The 18,070-nt window shown below is 37.7% G+C and overlaps 1 protein-coding gene across 1 annotated transcript in view; it reads right to left on the bottom strand.

Moving 5' to 3' along the window:
- Nucleotides 1–18,070, bottom strand: part of TET2 (tet methylcytosine dioxygenase 2) — a 133,819-nt gene that overhangs the window by 38,601 nt on the left and 77,148 nt on the right. The window contains 4 exon segments of the mRNA XM_054726882.1: nt 5,999–6,207; nt 6,822–6,915; nt 8,270–8,360; nt 10,013–13,461. Coding sequence (XP_054582857.1) covers nt 5,999–6,207; nt 6,822–6,915; nt 8,270–8,360; nt 10,013–13,415 — 3,797 coding nt within the window. The 5' untranslated portion in view covers nt 13,416–13,461.

The raw sequence follows: 18,070 nt of genomic DNA on the forward strand, positions 1-18,070 counted from the left end.
GAGCCACCCACCTTGTGCTCTGGCAGAGGGAGGGTGATGTGGACTGGAGCTGTGAGAGCAGAACCCAGGACTGGGGACTTGGGGGATAGAGCTCAGAAAGCAGAACCCCAAGTTTCCTGGGCTGAGTCATTCACTCACACAGCAGAGGACATCTTTCCCACACAGACATCGGCCTTGCCTGGGGGAAAGACAGTTGACACACCCTACTGGAAAACACCTTGCCCTGAGGCCACTTAAGAGATTAAAAGCAACAATTAGCCTCCAGGCGGAAGCAAATGCCCCACTCTGTTGAAAAAAACTCCCCCACACCTGAGGGCGATTGCCTGGGGGGCAATTCAAGTCTGCATCCTATTAGTCTGTAGACAGAGGTGGTCTCTGGAGGCTTTGATTCTTTGCCTGACCCAATTACTCAGAAAAGGTCTTTAACACTGTCCTGCACTAGAGGTTGAGAGGTATAGAGGATCTACCTAATTCATAGTCACAAACCCAAACACACAACCAAAATGAGGAAACAAAGAAACAACCCCCAAATGAAAGAACTAGTGAATTCTCCAGAAGAAGAGATAAATGAAGCAGAGATAAGAAATTTATCTGAAACAGAGTTCAGAGTAATGATGTTAAAAATGCTCAACAGTATGAAAAAAGGATATAGAAACTATGAAAAAAGAACAGCTTGAGATAAAGAATGACATAACACAAATAAAGAACACGTTGGAAGGAATACACAGCAGATTAGGGGAAGCTGAGAATCAAATCAGTGAATTAGAAGACAGACTTGAAAATATCACTCAATTAGAGAACCAAAAAGAAAAAATTAAAAAACAGGACAGCTTAAGGGAGCTGTGGGACAATGTGAAACGTAACAATATTAGAATAATAGGTGTGCCAGAAGAGGCAGAAAGGGAGAAAGGAATAGAGAAGGTGTTTGAAGAAATAATGGTAGAAAATTTCCCTAACCTGGTAAAGGAAAAAGTCACATAAGTTCAGGTGGCACAGAGAACCCCAAACAGGGAAAACCCAAACAGACCCATGCCCAGACACATCATAATTAAAATGCCAAAAATTAAAGACAGAGAGAGAGTCTTAAAGGCAGAAAGAGAAAAGAAAACTGTTACATACAAAGGAGTTCCCATAAGGCTGACACCTGATTTCTCTGAAACTCTACAAGCCAGAAGGGAATGGCATGAAGTACTCAATGGCATGAAGTACCAAAGGTAATGGAAAGCAAGGATCTGAGACCAAGATTACTATATCCAGCAAGGCTATCATTCAAAATAGACGGTCAAATAAAGAGCTTCCCAGACAAAAAAAAAAAAAAAGGCTAAAGGAGTTCATCACCACCAAGCCAGCATTACATGAAATGCTAAAGGGATTGCCATAAGGGATTTCTGAGAAGAAGAGAGCAAGAAACCTAGCCATACAGAATTAAAATGGCTATAAATAAGTACCTCTCAATAATAACCCTAAATGTAAATGGATTAAATGCTCCAATGAAAAGGTAGGGTAGCTGAATGGATAAAAAACATGACCCAATTATATGCTGTCTACAAGAGACCCACCTCAAAACAAAAGATACACACAGGATGAAAGTGAAGCGATGGAAAAACAATTTCCCATGCAAATGGAAAAGAAAAAAAAGTTGGAGTAGCAATACTCATATATAACAAAATAGACTTTTCCTACAACTTTTGTGATATCATACTATGTTAGTACAGTTTTGGTAATATACTTAAAATCTTTTTATTCTGTACATTGCATGTAATATTACATGTAAGATCATTTTTGAATAATTGGTGTTTATTGCATGTAACATTATCGTATTTAAAATCATTTTTCTTGAGATATTAATGTTTACTGCATGTAACATTATTATATTTAAGATAGTTTTTCTTGAAATATTAAGGTTTATTGTATGTAACATTATTATATTTAAAAATCATTTTTCTTAAAATAAAAAAAAAACTGGGAAAATAAAAGAATAGAAGAAGAAAGTCAATGTAAAAACAAACAAACAAAAACATCCCTATATAACAAGTTGGGATGACTTCAAGGTGATTTCCTACTTGAAGTGGCTACTAAAAGGCATTTTTATTTCTATAGGGGTCTTTCAAATATTGTTAGAATTAACACATACCATCTTCACTTTAATATTACACAGTGTTTGGCTCATGGTTAAATGATAAATCAGTAGAGCAACTGTAATAAACAATTCATTTGCATAACTGATTTTTAAAAACATTTTAAACCTTTTGGTTTACCATTTGGATATTTAAACTTATGCAAGTATAGAAAAACTAGCAAGATAAATTAAATGTTTATAACACTGACATTTATACATCAGAGAATAAGAAAAAATATCAATTTGCAAACTCGAATTGGAAAGAGGAAATGATAATGGATGCGTTAAATCATTTGGTGAAAGTTTTCGGGAAACTTCAGGGTGGATGAATCAAGATGGCAACTCCTGAACTAACTGAACACTCCTAACATTACTATAAACAAATCGAAGCAGATGTACATCCCACCTGGTAGATAAGAAAAACTAAGATTACTTCATTACCATTTATGAAGCATTTTTTCCAATATACACATATATGTATATGTATGTCAAATTACCAGTGTACAGAAGATACAGGGACAGAGAACACTTTAAATGAAACAACTGTGCAATGAGCCAAATCCAGACTATGGGAAATTTTACAGAGCAAATCATATAGTTTCTATTACAAGTAAGTTCATAAAAAAAGAGAGGGAGACTATTATAAATAAAAAGAGGCTTATGAATCATACAACTTATCTTCCAAAATGGGACACTTCTGAGAATGAAAGAAGTTCTATTAACAATGACGCTAGATAACAGACATGAACTTGGACTACTCTACTCAAAAGCATCAATCAGATGCAAGGTGTGGACTTAACTTTTCTCAATATCTTTTTACTTTTAATTTTTTTTTTTTTGGGGGGGGGGGCAGGATCCAATTCAGGAATTTGAACATGGTCTAAACATTAAACCATAAATTTTAAGGTGATTGATATGACACCGTGACTAGGCTTTGTAAAATAAGTTATCTGTTAGATATACACACTGCAATACTGCAATGTGCATAGGAGAGAGAATATGGTAACTGTTCTGCTTTAAAACACTAGTGGGGGGTGGGGATGGGAGTAGGATGTGTGGTGAAAATATATGAAATAGCATTGATAAAATGGTGATAAATATTGAAGCTGGGTGATGGGCCGATAGGAATTTGTTACAATACACACCTCCATTTAATGCACATTTCTGTAATTGCAGTTACTTTTTATAAATTGAATTTATTGGGGTGACATTGGTTAGTAAAAGTATATAGGTTTCAGGTGTATAATTCTGTAATTCATCATCTGTATATTGTATTGTGTGTTCACCACCCCAATCAACTCTCCTTCCATCACCATTTATCCCCCCCATACCCTCTTCTCCCTCCTCCCACCCCCTTTCCCGCTGTTAATTGCCATACTGTTGTTTGTCTCTGAGGCTGGTTTTGTTTTCTGAGTCCCTTCACCTTTTTCATCCAGCCCCCTTACTCCCTCCCCTCTGACGGCTGCCAGTCTGTAATAGAAAATTTCTTTACAAGTTTAACATCACCCAGCCTGGCAGAAAGCACTTCTGGCTTTGACTTTCTTATGGTGACAGGTACACTCCCACAACACTAACTTGCCAAAAACATATTGGTCAGGCTGAGTCATAAAATGGAAATCTCAAAGGGAAACCTTTAAAGGAGGAACAGCTGCTTTGGCTCCGAGGCTGCAGAAGTCCGCTTCTGACTGCCCCACTGAAAGCGCTTGGAGTCCTTTCCTGGACTCACAGCGGGTGGTGATGATGCTGTGGGCACTGGGACTTGTAAGAACTCAGCGAGGAGGTGCACACAGCTCTGAACATTAAACTGGGTCAACAGCTCCAATTTGATATTATCCTATGTTCTTGGCAAAGAATCATAATTTTAACTTCTGCCAAAGATAAAATTTATTTTATGGGGTCGAAGAAACTTCTAAAGTGTATCTGAGTAAGTCTCTGTTGTGAAGAGTCTATATTAATCGTGTTTCTCAAGTATACTTTTTTGGAGAATTACTATTTGGAGAATAGCCCAAAGTGAAAATTTCATCTAAATAGTTACTTATCTTCACCTTGAAATACTAAACAAAGATAAGCAAAAGTTTACAGATTCGCCTTTAAAATGTCTTACTATTTGAAGTACATGTTCTAATAATTTTGTAATTACCTCCTATTAATACCAATTATAATTTTTCTTAGACCTTGGCCCAATTATTGTTCTGGTTTCCAAATGCAAAATAACACATTTTAGGAGAGTTCTTCACATAGAATGTCCGATTCCACTTCAGGCAATGGCATTTATAGAAATTAAAGAAAAACCTTAACAAAATATACTAACACTTAGATGCACTAAATATATAAAAATACCAGAGATGTATACTATTAGTGAAACTTAAATCAATTACAAATATAGTTGCATGATACCTCAATAAATTTAAACGAATTCTTCACTGGTTTAGAAGTTCAAGCCATCAAGTCTAACAGGAAGTCAGCTTTAAAAATACAAGGCAGTGCTAATGAATTCCTAAGAAAATGCTATCACCAACAATTAGCTCAAGGTGCCTTAACTTTCATTTCCTTTTTGATTCAAGGCACCTAAAGTACATTTTTAAACGAGGAACAGGGAAGTTGGGGTAAACTGAATAGTATGTTACACCTAAAGCAGTCCATTGTAAGTTTGAGTCATGTGTTCTGAAATCAGCAACTTTGACCTTTCACCATGTAGATTTATGGCAGTGAGGTGCATACCATGATATTTTTGGATTACAACTACCATAGAAAGCCAAGTAACAATTTCATGTAGAATAAAATAACTTTCTTTAACAGGTTATTTATAGTTGATGTTCACTCCCTTATGACCCAGAGAGAGAACCTATTTTAAGATAAAGTTAGTAAAACCATACCAGTTAGAGTAATAGCAAAAAAAAATGTGGTTAGCAATGGGTTGTTGCAATGAGCAGTGTAGTATTTGCATAAGTTCAGTAAACTATTTTGCAGTTTGGTGGATACAGGGGAAAGGAGACTAAAGGAAGAAATGCAAAATCAAAATTATTTTAGAATCAAATGTAAGTAAACTAAGCATGGTAGGATTTCAGAGTAGTCTAGTGAATTATCCTATAGTCTTTGAATATTATACAGGAATGGCATAGCAGAGGAATAATAAAAAATAAAGCTTTCTCCTGCAAGTGGAGGGAGTTGAAAACAAACAGGAACATAAACAAAAAAAACAAAACATACTAACACTTGGATGCGCTAAATATATTTAAGTGCAAACCCTGTTCTTCTATTCCAAATATTTATATATTCCTGGAAAAAAAATGCATATCCTATAGACACTAAATTATCGAATATTTAGACATAGTAAAAATGGAAGCAATTTTGATTACTATTGTGGAAATAATGAACTGGATTAAATGGAAGTCAAAATCGGTTTGATTCTCTATAACTTCTACTATAGGTCTTGTACTTTGCTACGTACATAATTATGGTCCTTCACCTGGGAATCCCAAAGTTTCTCAGCAAACTTCTTTTGTTTCAAGTACTGCCACTTACAAGTGATGTCAATACTTACTAATGTGATGGCCAGGCACACAAAAGAGTTGTCCTTTGTAGCAAGTGGATACACAAGTATTTTCAAGTTTACGGTGCGATTGAGTTCATGTGGGTACAGGCACTTAGCAAGCTGGTCCTAACTAATGGCTATGTTATCCGAAGGTACAGAATATTAATGAAATCATCTCACGCTGTCCATATTAGCAAACACAACCTCCTGTTGCATGACTGTGAAGCAGGCATTTTGACCCCCATTTTATAAATGTGAAAATGCAGGTTCAACTCTCTTCCCTCCAACCAACGATCAGGCTTTGCTATCAGTGGAAGGAGAGGAGAGGTCCTGGCTTCACTTACTCTTCATTCAGGGCACACCGACGGTTGGTGAGCGTGCCATATTTCCTCAGCGTCTCCGTGAGCTCCGAGTAGAGTTTGTCAGCCAGAGACAGGGGGATGCCTTCCCACACCAGGATGAGAATCACAATCACTGCAGCCTCACAGGTATGGCCAGCTCGCTCCCGCACCAAACACAGTAGCTTCTCCTCACTGCTGCTTCTGCGCACCACCTGTGCGGGTCACCATTCCACCCCAACACCCCCCACCCCAACCAAAACAAGACAAGGGTCACTTGCAGCAGATGTCAGCATTGATTTATGTATGCATATTTTCTCATGTCTGGGTCACAGGGCAACATTTACCACCACCTACAACTTGCCTTTTGTTGCCCATGTACAAAGTGGGGGTTTACCCTGGGCTCAGAACTGGGAGAGGTGAAAAACTGCTCAATGTTTAGCTGACTACTGTATACCCAGTAGAGTTGGGGCAATGCTCCCTGAATTAAAGCCAGAGCTAGAGGGAAGACATGCAGGTCTTTTTCATAAAGATCAAGGTTTTCATAAATGACATGAAGGTATTTAAAGGAAGAATTATACTTATAGCAGGTACTTGAATGGACCTCCTCCTCACCATTCAATTCTTTCAATTAAATATGGTTAGTATATGATTATAAAACTAATCTGACTTTTTCTTAAGATATAACACATGATAAAATAAATATAAACAATATTACTTTTAACTGGTATCAATAACTCTTTGATCTGGGTTACAATTTTCAGGGTTAAATTTAATGAATGAAAATGCCCAGAACTGAAGACTAAAAGCCCTGTCAAGTCACACTTACCCATTTGGCAATAGGACATCCCTGAGAACTTTTGCCTTCTTTACCAGTATAGACGACTCTTTCAATCCTAATAGCTTTACCCTTCTGTCCAAACCTTAAAGAAATCCACAGAAACACACACACATAAAGTTAGCAAATGGACCTAAAAGACACCCAAAATATTGAACATTTGAGTGTAATTTTACTCTATTACCACATCCAGAGAAATAAATGTTTTATTTATTTTTTAAAGTTTATGCCAAGCAAACTAGATAATAGACTTTAAGCCTTGTTTTTCTTCAGCATCAAAATATACTGATAATTGTAATTTACTATTTCAAAATTATATGTTGGGTGCAAATAATGGGAAAACTTAGTTTTATACATGATTTCACAAAGCACAAGACTTTTTTAAGTTTGCTAAATTCAGTCTTCTAAGATATATACTATTTTATTTTTGTCCTTAACTAAATTTAGCTATTTTAAACATAGGGAATCATAATAGATTTTAGTTATAACTGTTCCTCAAAGAATCTCACATTTTTAAAAAGGAAGCTGACAAATAACTAGTACCCAGCAATACTGAGAATATAGGATAGTTTTAGAAATAGATTATGTTTTCCCTTCTGACCAAGGTACTACTTACTACTTGTTAATAAATAAAAAAAAGGGGTACTAGATGATTAGTACATTTCTACATGCTAATTTGGAAATGGGGCAAGAATGATGCAAAATATGTCCTTGCTGCCCAGAATGTCTCCTAATGTATTTCAATGATAACACTGCCTACCTCTTAGAGAAAAGGCATCCTAGCATAGTAACAGCTCAAGAGCTGTGGACACCTATATGAATGTCTCTCTGCATTGAGTATCTCGCTCTTAAGAGTCTTCTACATGCAGGAGTAACGGTAGATGCAGGTAAGTACTTGCATACCTGTGACTGACAGCAAAAAAGAAAATGCAACTATAAATAGAATGTCTCTATTTCTGTTCAGTATATCACACTTGCCCTTTGCTCAGACTGGGGACAACTTCCTTAGAGAGGACTACGCCTTTACAATTCTAGGTGAATTTAACTCAGCGGGTTCCTTTCTTAAACCACACGTCCCCCCTCTTCCTCTTTGACACTTTATCGCCCAGTGGGAGAGCCACAGTGGGGCCTCTCTCTGCAGCTTGTGCCAGCACCCTTGTGCCTGGCAGGCAGGATGATTCTTGCTCCTGCCTGGGTTTTCTGGCACCCATGTCAAAGTGGGCAGCCTGTGCCAGCTCGCAGACTCTTGGTCCTGTCAAATATTGTGACTCTCTGGTGAATAGCACAGTGTGTAGGATTGGCAACCCTGGAACAGCTAAGCCTACTAATAATTACTCAATTTACAATTGTTTACTGCTTTGTATGTGTGTAAGCTGGAAAAAGTCTGACATATACAAAAGGATAAACGTTACTCTGCCCTGTGCCTTTGCGTTAATTACCTTTCTTCCATGATTTCTCTAATAGCTGCCACATTAGGACCTGCTCCTAGATGGGTATAAAAAGGACCTTCATCTTTTTCAATAATTTGCTCTGTTGAGATAATAGAAGATTATTATTTTAGACCTCAATTATACTAAATATAAAGGCTACATCCACAAAGCTTATCCCCCAACTGCACATTAAGGGCCCTAAATGTGACTTTACACATTTATTTTTTTTCCGAATGAGTAAATTGAGGGAGTCATTTATTAGAAAATGTGTGAAATAATTAAGTATATGCATATGTTGGCTGTTGGATAAAAATACATTAAATTATATCTCAGATATGGGCTAAGAAATTATTTTATACCACATGCATGGAACCAAACAAGAAAAAGTGTGGAAATTATAATATATTATACGTAATATCAACTACAATTAGTTTTGTAAACTAAAAAAAAAATTTTTTTTCAGCTAACTGGAATTCTGCCTGCTACTTGGATGTTGAAAGATTAGAATATAATTTCCTATCTTATCTCGCCCCTAGGAGATTGCTCAGTTTATTGTCAAGATACCTTCTTCTCCTCTTGTCTCCTACAACATTTAATCACTCTGTTTTGAAATTAAAAACACTGACGCCAGACCCATGTTTGTACATACTTTAGAACAATGTTTGAAGTGAAAAAATACTGGAGAGTGGGTCAGGTAAAAGGCAGAGGCTCCTGTCAGAGATGGAATGTGGGGGAGAAAAGGGTTGGGATGATGGGAGAAGGGAGTGAAGGTGGTTATAACTTACCCAATATTATCTATGACGTGTGCGGCACTTAGCCCAGTGAGGCAACCGAATCCTGACCACACACGAAGGGACAGTAGGCATCCTCCCTCCATTGCCTATGAGATGCAGTGTGTCCCATCGTAAGAGGAATAACATAGGGTGGGTGGACCACTAGCCACATTCGTTTGACATGTTTTTTTCAAATGTCTTCTACTGTACCCACGCTAAATAGCTATGATTAGGATCTCCACATATATGTATGAAATCTGCATCCATCAGCAAAATGTTTCCTTATTCCAACAGACCTGTCACGTGTCTTGAATTTTAACAAAAAGGTGTTGGTTTCAAAAATAGGAAATTATATATATTTATAAAAAAGGTAAAACTTTAAAGAGAAAATAGAATCAAAATGAATATAAATCACACAATATTTCAAGTATATAAATGGAGAAAGGGCAACTTCATGAATATTCAGAACTTCAAGCATTACAATTTCCCCCAACTCACCAAGACTGAAGATAATTTCTCCCTTATAGAAATTAGCCTTGTAAAACTAATACCTTCAACCCCGAATTAAAAAATTTTAAAAGCTTCTACACTAGTTTGCATATGACAGTTATTTTTCTCATTTTAATAGATGTTTTTACTGCCTAGCTGTCTCTCCAGAAAATTATTTATAAAGGCAAATAAGATTGATTAATCTATAGCAGATAGCTTTATATTTTAAAGGGTTTGAATACAGAGAAAAATGAACATGCACAATTGTGTCAATATTTTGAAAAAAACTGAATGTAAGTGAAGTTCTTTCTTGCACAGCACAAGCATTTGTAATTCAAAGACAAGAAATGTAAGCTTCAGATTTTTATGAGCCTTTAAAAATTGCTGCCAGACAAAAAGAAAGCAAGCAAGAAAGAAAATCCCATATCTAAAGATGAATTTGCTAATTCTGGATAAACACCATGTGTCTCAGAACATTTTTGGCACTTACCTACACATCTGCATGATGGGAAATCATATTGAGTCTTGACAGGTGTATCCAATAAATTTTTTATAGGCGTATCTAGTAATTTGGAAGGTGACTCTAAAAAATTATTGAGAACAGAACCAGCTGTTCTTTTGGTTGGTGTCTTTTCTGAAGGAGTTGCCTGCTGCTCTAAAGCTGGGGTGTGGCTATCGAGTTCTGCAGCAGTGGTATGTCTAGATAAAACTGTGACTGGCCCTGACATTTCAACTTTTACTTGCTTCTGTGATTTGAGAGTAAGAGCCTTATGGTCAAATAATGATTTGACCTGAAACTGCTTCAGGTGTTGCTCCATGGTCTCAAGAATGCTCCTCTGCTGCACATTATCACAGCTGAGGGGTGGAATCTCTTGCTTAGTTATCTTTTTCCACATTTTGTTTTCTGGCTGTGCTGACTTGGGGTGCATACAGGCATGGGGCTTGGATCCAGGTTCAACCTTAATTGGCCTGTGTGCCTGATTGTGGCAAGACTCAGTTTGGGCTTGCTGGTTTTGCTGCTGCTCTTGCTTCTGTAAGAGGTGCCATCTCAGAGCAGCGTGCTTTTGAATGTCCTTCTGGGGCGGGGTCTGAATGTGACCTCCTCCTTGTTCAGGCACAGCGAAAGCGTTTGCTTGGTTGTGCATCAGGTACCTTTGCTGAGCGAGTTGTGCAGCTTGTTGGCCAGACAAATCTTGGTTTTTACTTTTATATCCCTGGAGGACGGAAGCCTGCTGAGGCTTCTGTCCTTGTTCTTGAAAGCACCTGTGAAGACCACCTTGCTTTGTAGTCACATTATTTGGAAAATATTGCATGTGATGCAAGTTTTGGGTCTTGTTTCCAGAAAAATGTTCAGGGTGTAAAGTCTGTTCTGTATTCTTTGAAGCTGGGTGAATGTTGTTTGAACAAGAAATCTGTACTTTGCTTGCATTTGACTTCAAGATATGACCGTAAGGGGAATTTCTGCTGTTCATGTTCTGTATGTGCTCCAATCCCATTTGGGTATTATGAGTCTGAAACTCACTTGATTTTGAATACTGATTTTCACCATGAAAGCATTCCTCCACTTTAATCTGGCTAAAGAATGATCCTTCTCTTTGCTGACCACTGTTGCCTTGGGGATGAGAAAAAGTATGAGGCATTTGTTCTTTATTCTCCATGTGTAATTTTTGCTGTTGCTGCTGGTTTTGAGGGAGATGTGAATTCTGGGGGGTCTGTGTTTGTGCTGCCTGATTATGAGACTTACACTGCAAAAGATGTGAGTTTGAGAATGGCTCAGTCTCTGAAGCCTGTTGATTCAAGTGCTGCTTCAATGGTGAGGGCGTGAGTTTCTTACTTTCGGAGTCTGGTCTTTGTTGAAAATGAAACCTAGGGGTGCACACTGACTGCATGTGAGCTTCAGGGGAAGGGTCTGTCTTGGAGAAGTGCACCTGGAGTGAGGGTTTCTGGAACTGGAGATGCTGGTCCACTGTACCTTGAGACTGCCCATGATTCATCTCAAGTTGGTACCTTTGTGGCCTCTGCTCTGGCTGCATCATTTTCTGGGTGCAAGCTTGCCCTGGGAGCCCCCCAGGCATGTTGGAATTTCCAGTGTATTGTTTGGAGGTCATTTGACTGGAGGAGTTGGACTGATACTGAAGCACTGACCGCTGTGGTGCTTTATATTTTAGATGGGATTCTGCTTGATGAAACTGAGGGGCCTTCAATTCGATCCATCCTGGTTTCAGATGGGGCTGTGTTGGGAGCACAAGATCGAGTGTTTGTCGCTTATCTTGACCCTTCAGAACCTCCTGTTCTTTGTGCCCCATCAGCGGCTGGCAGTGGTCCTGTGGAACTCCACTGCTACCAAGAATGGGTGGGTTATGCTTGGGATGTTCTGGTATTTGTCTTGCTTTCTCAGGACACAATGGAACAGTCATTGTCCCTGGAGTCCGTATGTCATTCTTGTTAACACAATTATTCTGAAGCCTTTCTGGAAGTGTCAGAGAGGGGTTGGATGCATGTGTATGTGGATTAGGACTCTGGGATGGTGGTGCCTCCAGTTCACCCTCTATTTTCACTTCCCTTAAAAGAGCTGTATTACTTTGGTTGGGGTAGTGATGGTGTTCTTCCAAAACACCATCACTCAGAGTGCTTTTTCCTTCTGAAGGAAGCTGAGGAACCTCTGGAAGAGGAAGAGGGGGAGACAAAAGCAATTTTGATGGTGGTGGTGTGATAGTGGCAGAAAAGGAATCCTTAGAGAACACTGAGGTTTGCTTGAAGTAAGCACCATTCATTTCATTTTGCTTGAAACACCGTTCAGAGCTGCCACCAGGAGCCTGCAAATTGCTGCTGGAACCTGGACAGAATTCTTCACCAGCTACTAGCTTTGTGGTTCCTTGGATGTTACCGTTTTCTGCAGGAGATGGGCATATCTCAAAAACTGGTTTTTGTTGTTCTGGTTTCTGAAAGGAACAGGTACCTAGCATTGCAGCTGGTTTACTGACATTATTAGCGTCACAGGCCTCAGTCATAACTGCAGCTGGCTCTGGAGGCAGCTCAGAGTTCGAGGTCTGTGGGAAATTGGTCTGCCCTGAGGTATGCAATGGGTGAGTGATCTCACAGGACAACTCATTAGTAGCCGGACTGTTAATGGCATGTATGTGAGATGTGGTTTTCTGCACCGCAATGGAAACACAATCCGGGTAATATTGAGACAGTGTTTTTTCCAGGAGTTCACCATGTGTGTTTTCCATGGAAGAGGCAGAAACTGTAGCACCATTAGGCATTAGCACTGACTTGTTTTTAAGAAGTAATACAATGTTCTTGTCATGGTAGTTCGCATCTTTGCCCTCCTGCTCATTCAGAATCTGATGCTCTGCATTTTCAGACCCACTGGAGTTGTGTGTTGAAAAACTGGTGATATCTTTAACTGCATTTTCTGGGGCCACAGAGCTCACAGATTCTCTCTTGTCATTCATATCGGAGACATTTGGTTGACTGCTGCCTTTGCCTGGATTTCTTTCTTGGCTTTCCCCGAAGTCCTTTCCTTCTCCATTGGCCTTTTGGTCTTGTTTCAACTTCTTGTTCTGATGGAGCCCAGAGAGAGAAGGTTCACTAACTGTGCGTTTTATCCCTCCATTCTGCAAACACTTGGAATACCCTCTGCCTTCTTGTATAAAGTCCGGGCTTACACGACTCTTCTGGCTGCCCTTCATATGGGGTATTCCATAATGACTTTTGAAAGATTGCCACTTGGTGTCTCCATTCACTTCTGGATAAGGTCTCTCTGGTAATGGGCTTCCATTCTGGAGCTTTATAGCCAGAGGTTCTGTCTGGCAGATGGGAGAAGGAGATGGTGTCAAGAATGGACTTAGTCTGTTGCCCTCCACATGGTTGGTTCTATCCTGTTCCATCAGGCTTGCTTCGGGGCCATCCACAAGGCTGCCCTCGGAGTGAATTCTAAAGAGCACGGAGACAAAAATGAAAGTGCATTAATACATATCCAACTTGAATAATGCATCTTAGAGAATTAGCACGTTGTTAATAGTATTGAAATTCTTAGACATAGTAAATTGTGATACTCATTTTCATGGAAGGCCAGTAGCTGATCAAAAAATGATTACTCTTGCCTGGCCAGCGTGGCTCAGTGATTGAGCATTGACTTATAAACCAGAAGGTCGGGGTTCAATTCCTGGTCAGGGCACATGCCTGGGTTGCCCAGGTTGCAGTCTTGATCCCTGGTAGGGGGCATGCATGAGGCAGCCAATCAAGGATTCTCTCTCATCATTGATGTTTCTATCTCTCTCTCCCTCTCCCTTCTTCTCTGAAATCATAAAATGTATTTTTTAAAAATGATTACTCTTGTCTTCCCAGCAATTGCCATTGCCATAGTTATGGTCATAGAAAATGAAGATGATCAAAATCACCAGCTCATGTGGGAAGGTCATACTACATTAGTAAATATTATCCACTTCTTTCCCAAATAATTCTTTGTGTCAAAATGCTAAGAACAGTGGAGAAAGACTACCTCCTTTCAGTCTTCTCAAGCGCCTTACATAGTAAATCACTTGCTAAGCTATCAATTCTATTTTCTTTATTCCTTGAATTTTCTTCACTGACATTTGGTAGCCAGCTTTACGTTTTCTTGGTTCATTATCCATTGCAGTAGTTTTTTAAAGGGTTTCTCTCCTAGCCCAGCCTGTCCTCGCCAGTCCCCAAGGCTCCTTCAAATTGTTATCAAAGAGAAGGTCCTAAAATGCAATCTGATGTCATGTCCTCCTTAATACAGGTTACTGGCTTTATACTACTTGCATTAGTAGTTCTCAAACTCTTTTACTCAAACACACCTGAAAGATAAGGCAGACTGCCTTTAGTGTTTACATCCCAGCGGATCAGACAGGGATGAAAAGTGTAGTTTATAAAATGCCCTTTCTAGGTGAATCTATGTTTTCTTCTACAGCCCTGGCTGCCCACTTCTATTGAGAATTCCTGCCTAATATAAATGGGTTTTCATATGCAGGTCTCTATTTTTCTCTCCTTCTACTTCCTCTCACAGTTTATAGTCCAACTATAACAGCAACTTACAAATATTATGATACTGTTGTCTGCCCAGCATGTCTTCTTAGTCCCCGAATTTGCCCAGAGACTCTTCTGCATTCCTCTAAAACTTTCTCAGATATCATATCCCCTAGGATTCCTCCTCCAGTTTTCCAAGAGGATTAAACATTCCCAACTCTATACTGTTTCCATTGTGTTTCATAAGGTCTACAGTAAACATATCATACTCAATTGTATTTTACTCTCTTACTGGACTGTAAACTCCTTAAGAAGACTCTACTCTGTTCATGTTTGTGCTTAGTATAAAGTAAGCATTCAATCAGTTTCACTAGATTGATATAAATGTGCCCATCTTATGATTATTTCTTCATTCATTCATTTAAACATTTTTAGACCAATACTGATGGAGATTTCAAAGTCCAAATGATAGAAAGAACAGGAAGAAATGGGCACTGAAATACATTAATAATCCATTAGATAAAGTAAATGCTGCCCCGTTCGTGATATAGTTATACCTTATTTTTCCACAGTTTTCCTCATTACATATATTTTAAGAATGTAAGTTTTTTTTTAAAAAAATCAAGATTACTTTGCCTCTGGGCTATTAAAAAGCCCACTGGATTTTTACATTGCTTACTAACTGAGACAAATGATACAGAAGAAGAAATAAGATATTAACACTGGGAAGCAACACTAAGGTTATCATTATTTGCAGATAATAAGATTGTACACTGGTCTACCAAGAGAATCAACTGAAAAAACTGTTAGAATTGATCAGAATTCAATAAAGTAGCTGAAGAAAAAAAAACAATAGCCTTGATATATAACAGCAACAACCAGTCAGAAATGTTACTGGAATAAAATACAGTAATAGAAGAAAATATATAAAACATCAGAAGTATACTTCAAAAGAAACGTGGAAAATCTATTGGAATAAAAGTTTAAAACAAGTAGAAAGCTATATGGTCTTTTATACTGTCAAATCAATGTATTCATTTAATGTACTCTAAATAAAAATTCTAGCAGAATGTTTTCTGAAAAAAATTATAAAGTTTAATCTATCCCTTATATCCTATATGAAAATGAATTCTAGATGGATTTAAAATATGAATATGAACCCCGCTAAATTAAAAGCAGTCTAAGAAAACTGTCTAAAAATTATCTAATGACTAAGTTATTTGTGACCCAAAATCTCAAAGGCATAACATACTAGAAAGTACAGTAAAATTTATGCATGCAGCCCTGACTGGTTTGGCCTGCGGACGAAGTGTCCCAGGTTCGATTCCAGCAAGGGCATGTACCTTGGTTGCAGGCACATCCCCAGTAGGGGGTGTGCAGGAGGCAGCTGATCAATGTTTCTAACTCTCTATCCCTCTCTGTAAAAAAATCAATAAGATATATTTTTTAAAAAATTTTATGCATGCAAAAATAAGCCCATAAGCAAAGTTAAAAGTCACATAAAACTTTTCTTAATATATAAAACTCATAGAAAATGACAAAAACCCCAACCATCCAATAGAAAAATGAGCAAAGGACGTGGACAGTTCACTGAAAATGAAATGCAAATGGCTCTTAAATATTTAGAAAATATGCAGTATCACTAATAAAAATAAGTACAAATTAAAAATGCAAACAAGATTCCATTTTTTTTTGAAGTTGGAAAAGTTTGATAATACACTATGTTGACTAACATTTAGTGAAACAGACACTCTCTTGCATGGTTCTTGGGAGTCAAAATTGATACTAATACAATGGAAGACAATTTAGCAACATCTACAGAATATCATTGGAACTTTTTTTGACCCTTTAGTTTCAGAAACTTACCTAGCAAGTATGCTCATATATATGTTAAATGATGTATGCACAATCTTTTTCAATAGCAAAAGGAAACAATCTATATTTTCAGATTAAAATATCTCCAACTAATTTAATGAAATAAAGCAAGCTGCAGAACAGTATGTATAAGAATGCCACACCTAGCCCTGACTGGTTTGTCTCAGTGGCTAGAGCATCAGCCTGCGGACTGAAGGGTCCCAGGTTCGATTCTGGTCAAGGGCATGTACCTTGTTGTGGGCACATCCCCAGTGTGCAGGAGGCAGCTGATCAATGTTTCTCTCTCATCAATGTTTCTAACTCTCTATCCCTCTCCCTTCCTCTCTGTAAAAAATCAATAAAATATGTTTTTAAAAAAAGTGTGCCACAACTGTAAATTAAAAAAAAATAAAGTCAGCTCTGGGAGAATATACAATAAACTGGTAATAATATTTTGCCTCCAGGAAAAGGACTAGGGAGGCTAGAAGAAAAACACTGGGAGGAAGATTGCTTTGAACTGTTTGCTGTTTCTATAACTTTTAATCATGTATATCCTATATAATAAAAGCATAGTATACAAATTGTCCCCTTGACAGGGAGGTCATCTGGGAGTTCGACCAGGGGGTGGGGCGGGCCGGGGTAAGGGAGGGAGGCCCCGGCTGGCAGCTGGCAGCTGCTAGGGACCCTACGAGTATACGAATTTCCTGCACGGGGCCTCTAGTTAATTAATAAATAAAATTACATAATTCCTACGGGACAAAAGAAAAGAAAAAACAGAGCCAAGGGATGTCTTCATTTCTAAGAGATCTCTTTGCTTGTAAATAATTAAGAGATGGCCTATAAATGCATAGCCACTAGTCACATATTGCTATTGAGCAAATGAAATGTGGTTAGTCCAAATTGAGATGCGCTATAGTGTAAATGCACACTGCATTTTAAAGCCCTTAGTGTGGTCAAAAAAATAAAATAACTCAATTTTTAAAACTATCATTTGACTTTGGGTGGTGGGCACACAGTAAAATATATAAATCTTGTAACATAAGAATCCACTCTTGAAACCTATATGATCCTATAAACCAATGTCACCCCCAATAAATTTAATAAAAATAAAAACTATTGATTACATGTTGAAATACAGTATATTATTTTGGATATATTAAGTAAAATATCATTAATTTCACTAGTTTCTTTTTACTTATTTTAGTGTACTGAAAAATTTTAAATTCCACATGTTATTTATGCTGCAATTTGGACAGCTCAAAGCTAGACTAATACGCTTAATCATTGATAACCTTAAGAAAAAATTCTAGGTTCTAGAATCATAACAATTGATTTTTTTTTAATTTGATGTGAGAGGATTCTCAAAAATCGAGGTTCTACTAGTTTTTGAAAATTAAAGAGTATAAAAATAAGCCCAAACTAGATCAATTAGCTTTCCAAATAGTACAATAAAAAATGTCTTCTTTTGACAAATGCAAAATCAATTCACCAGCCAAAAGGTATTTATAGGTAGGTACACATTTATGTTATGTTCTATATGATACTTGCATGCTCTGTATATGATGTAGATTGTCCTATTTGATTTTCTAGATATAAAATATTTTAAGCATTTTTATTCTCTATTATGATCCATTCCACATTAATTTGGACATTCTTTAAAATGTCAAAGGCAGAATTACAACAGATGGAGTTTGCAAAT

The sequence above is a fragment of the Eptesicus fuscus genome, chromosome 2 (assembly GCF_027574615.1).
Source record: "Eptesicus fuscus isolate TK198812 chromosome 2, DD_ASM_mEF_20220401, whole genome shotgun sequence".
Classification (NCBI taxonomy): domain Eukaryota; kingdom Metazoa; phylum Chordata; class Mammalia; order Chiroptera; family Vespertilionidae; genus Eptesicus; species Eptesicus fuscus.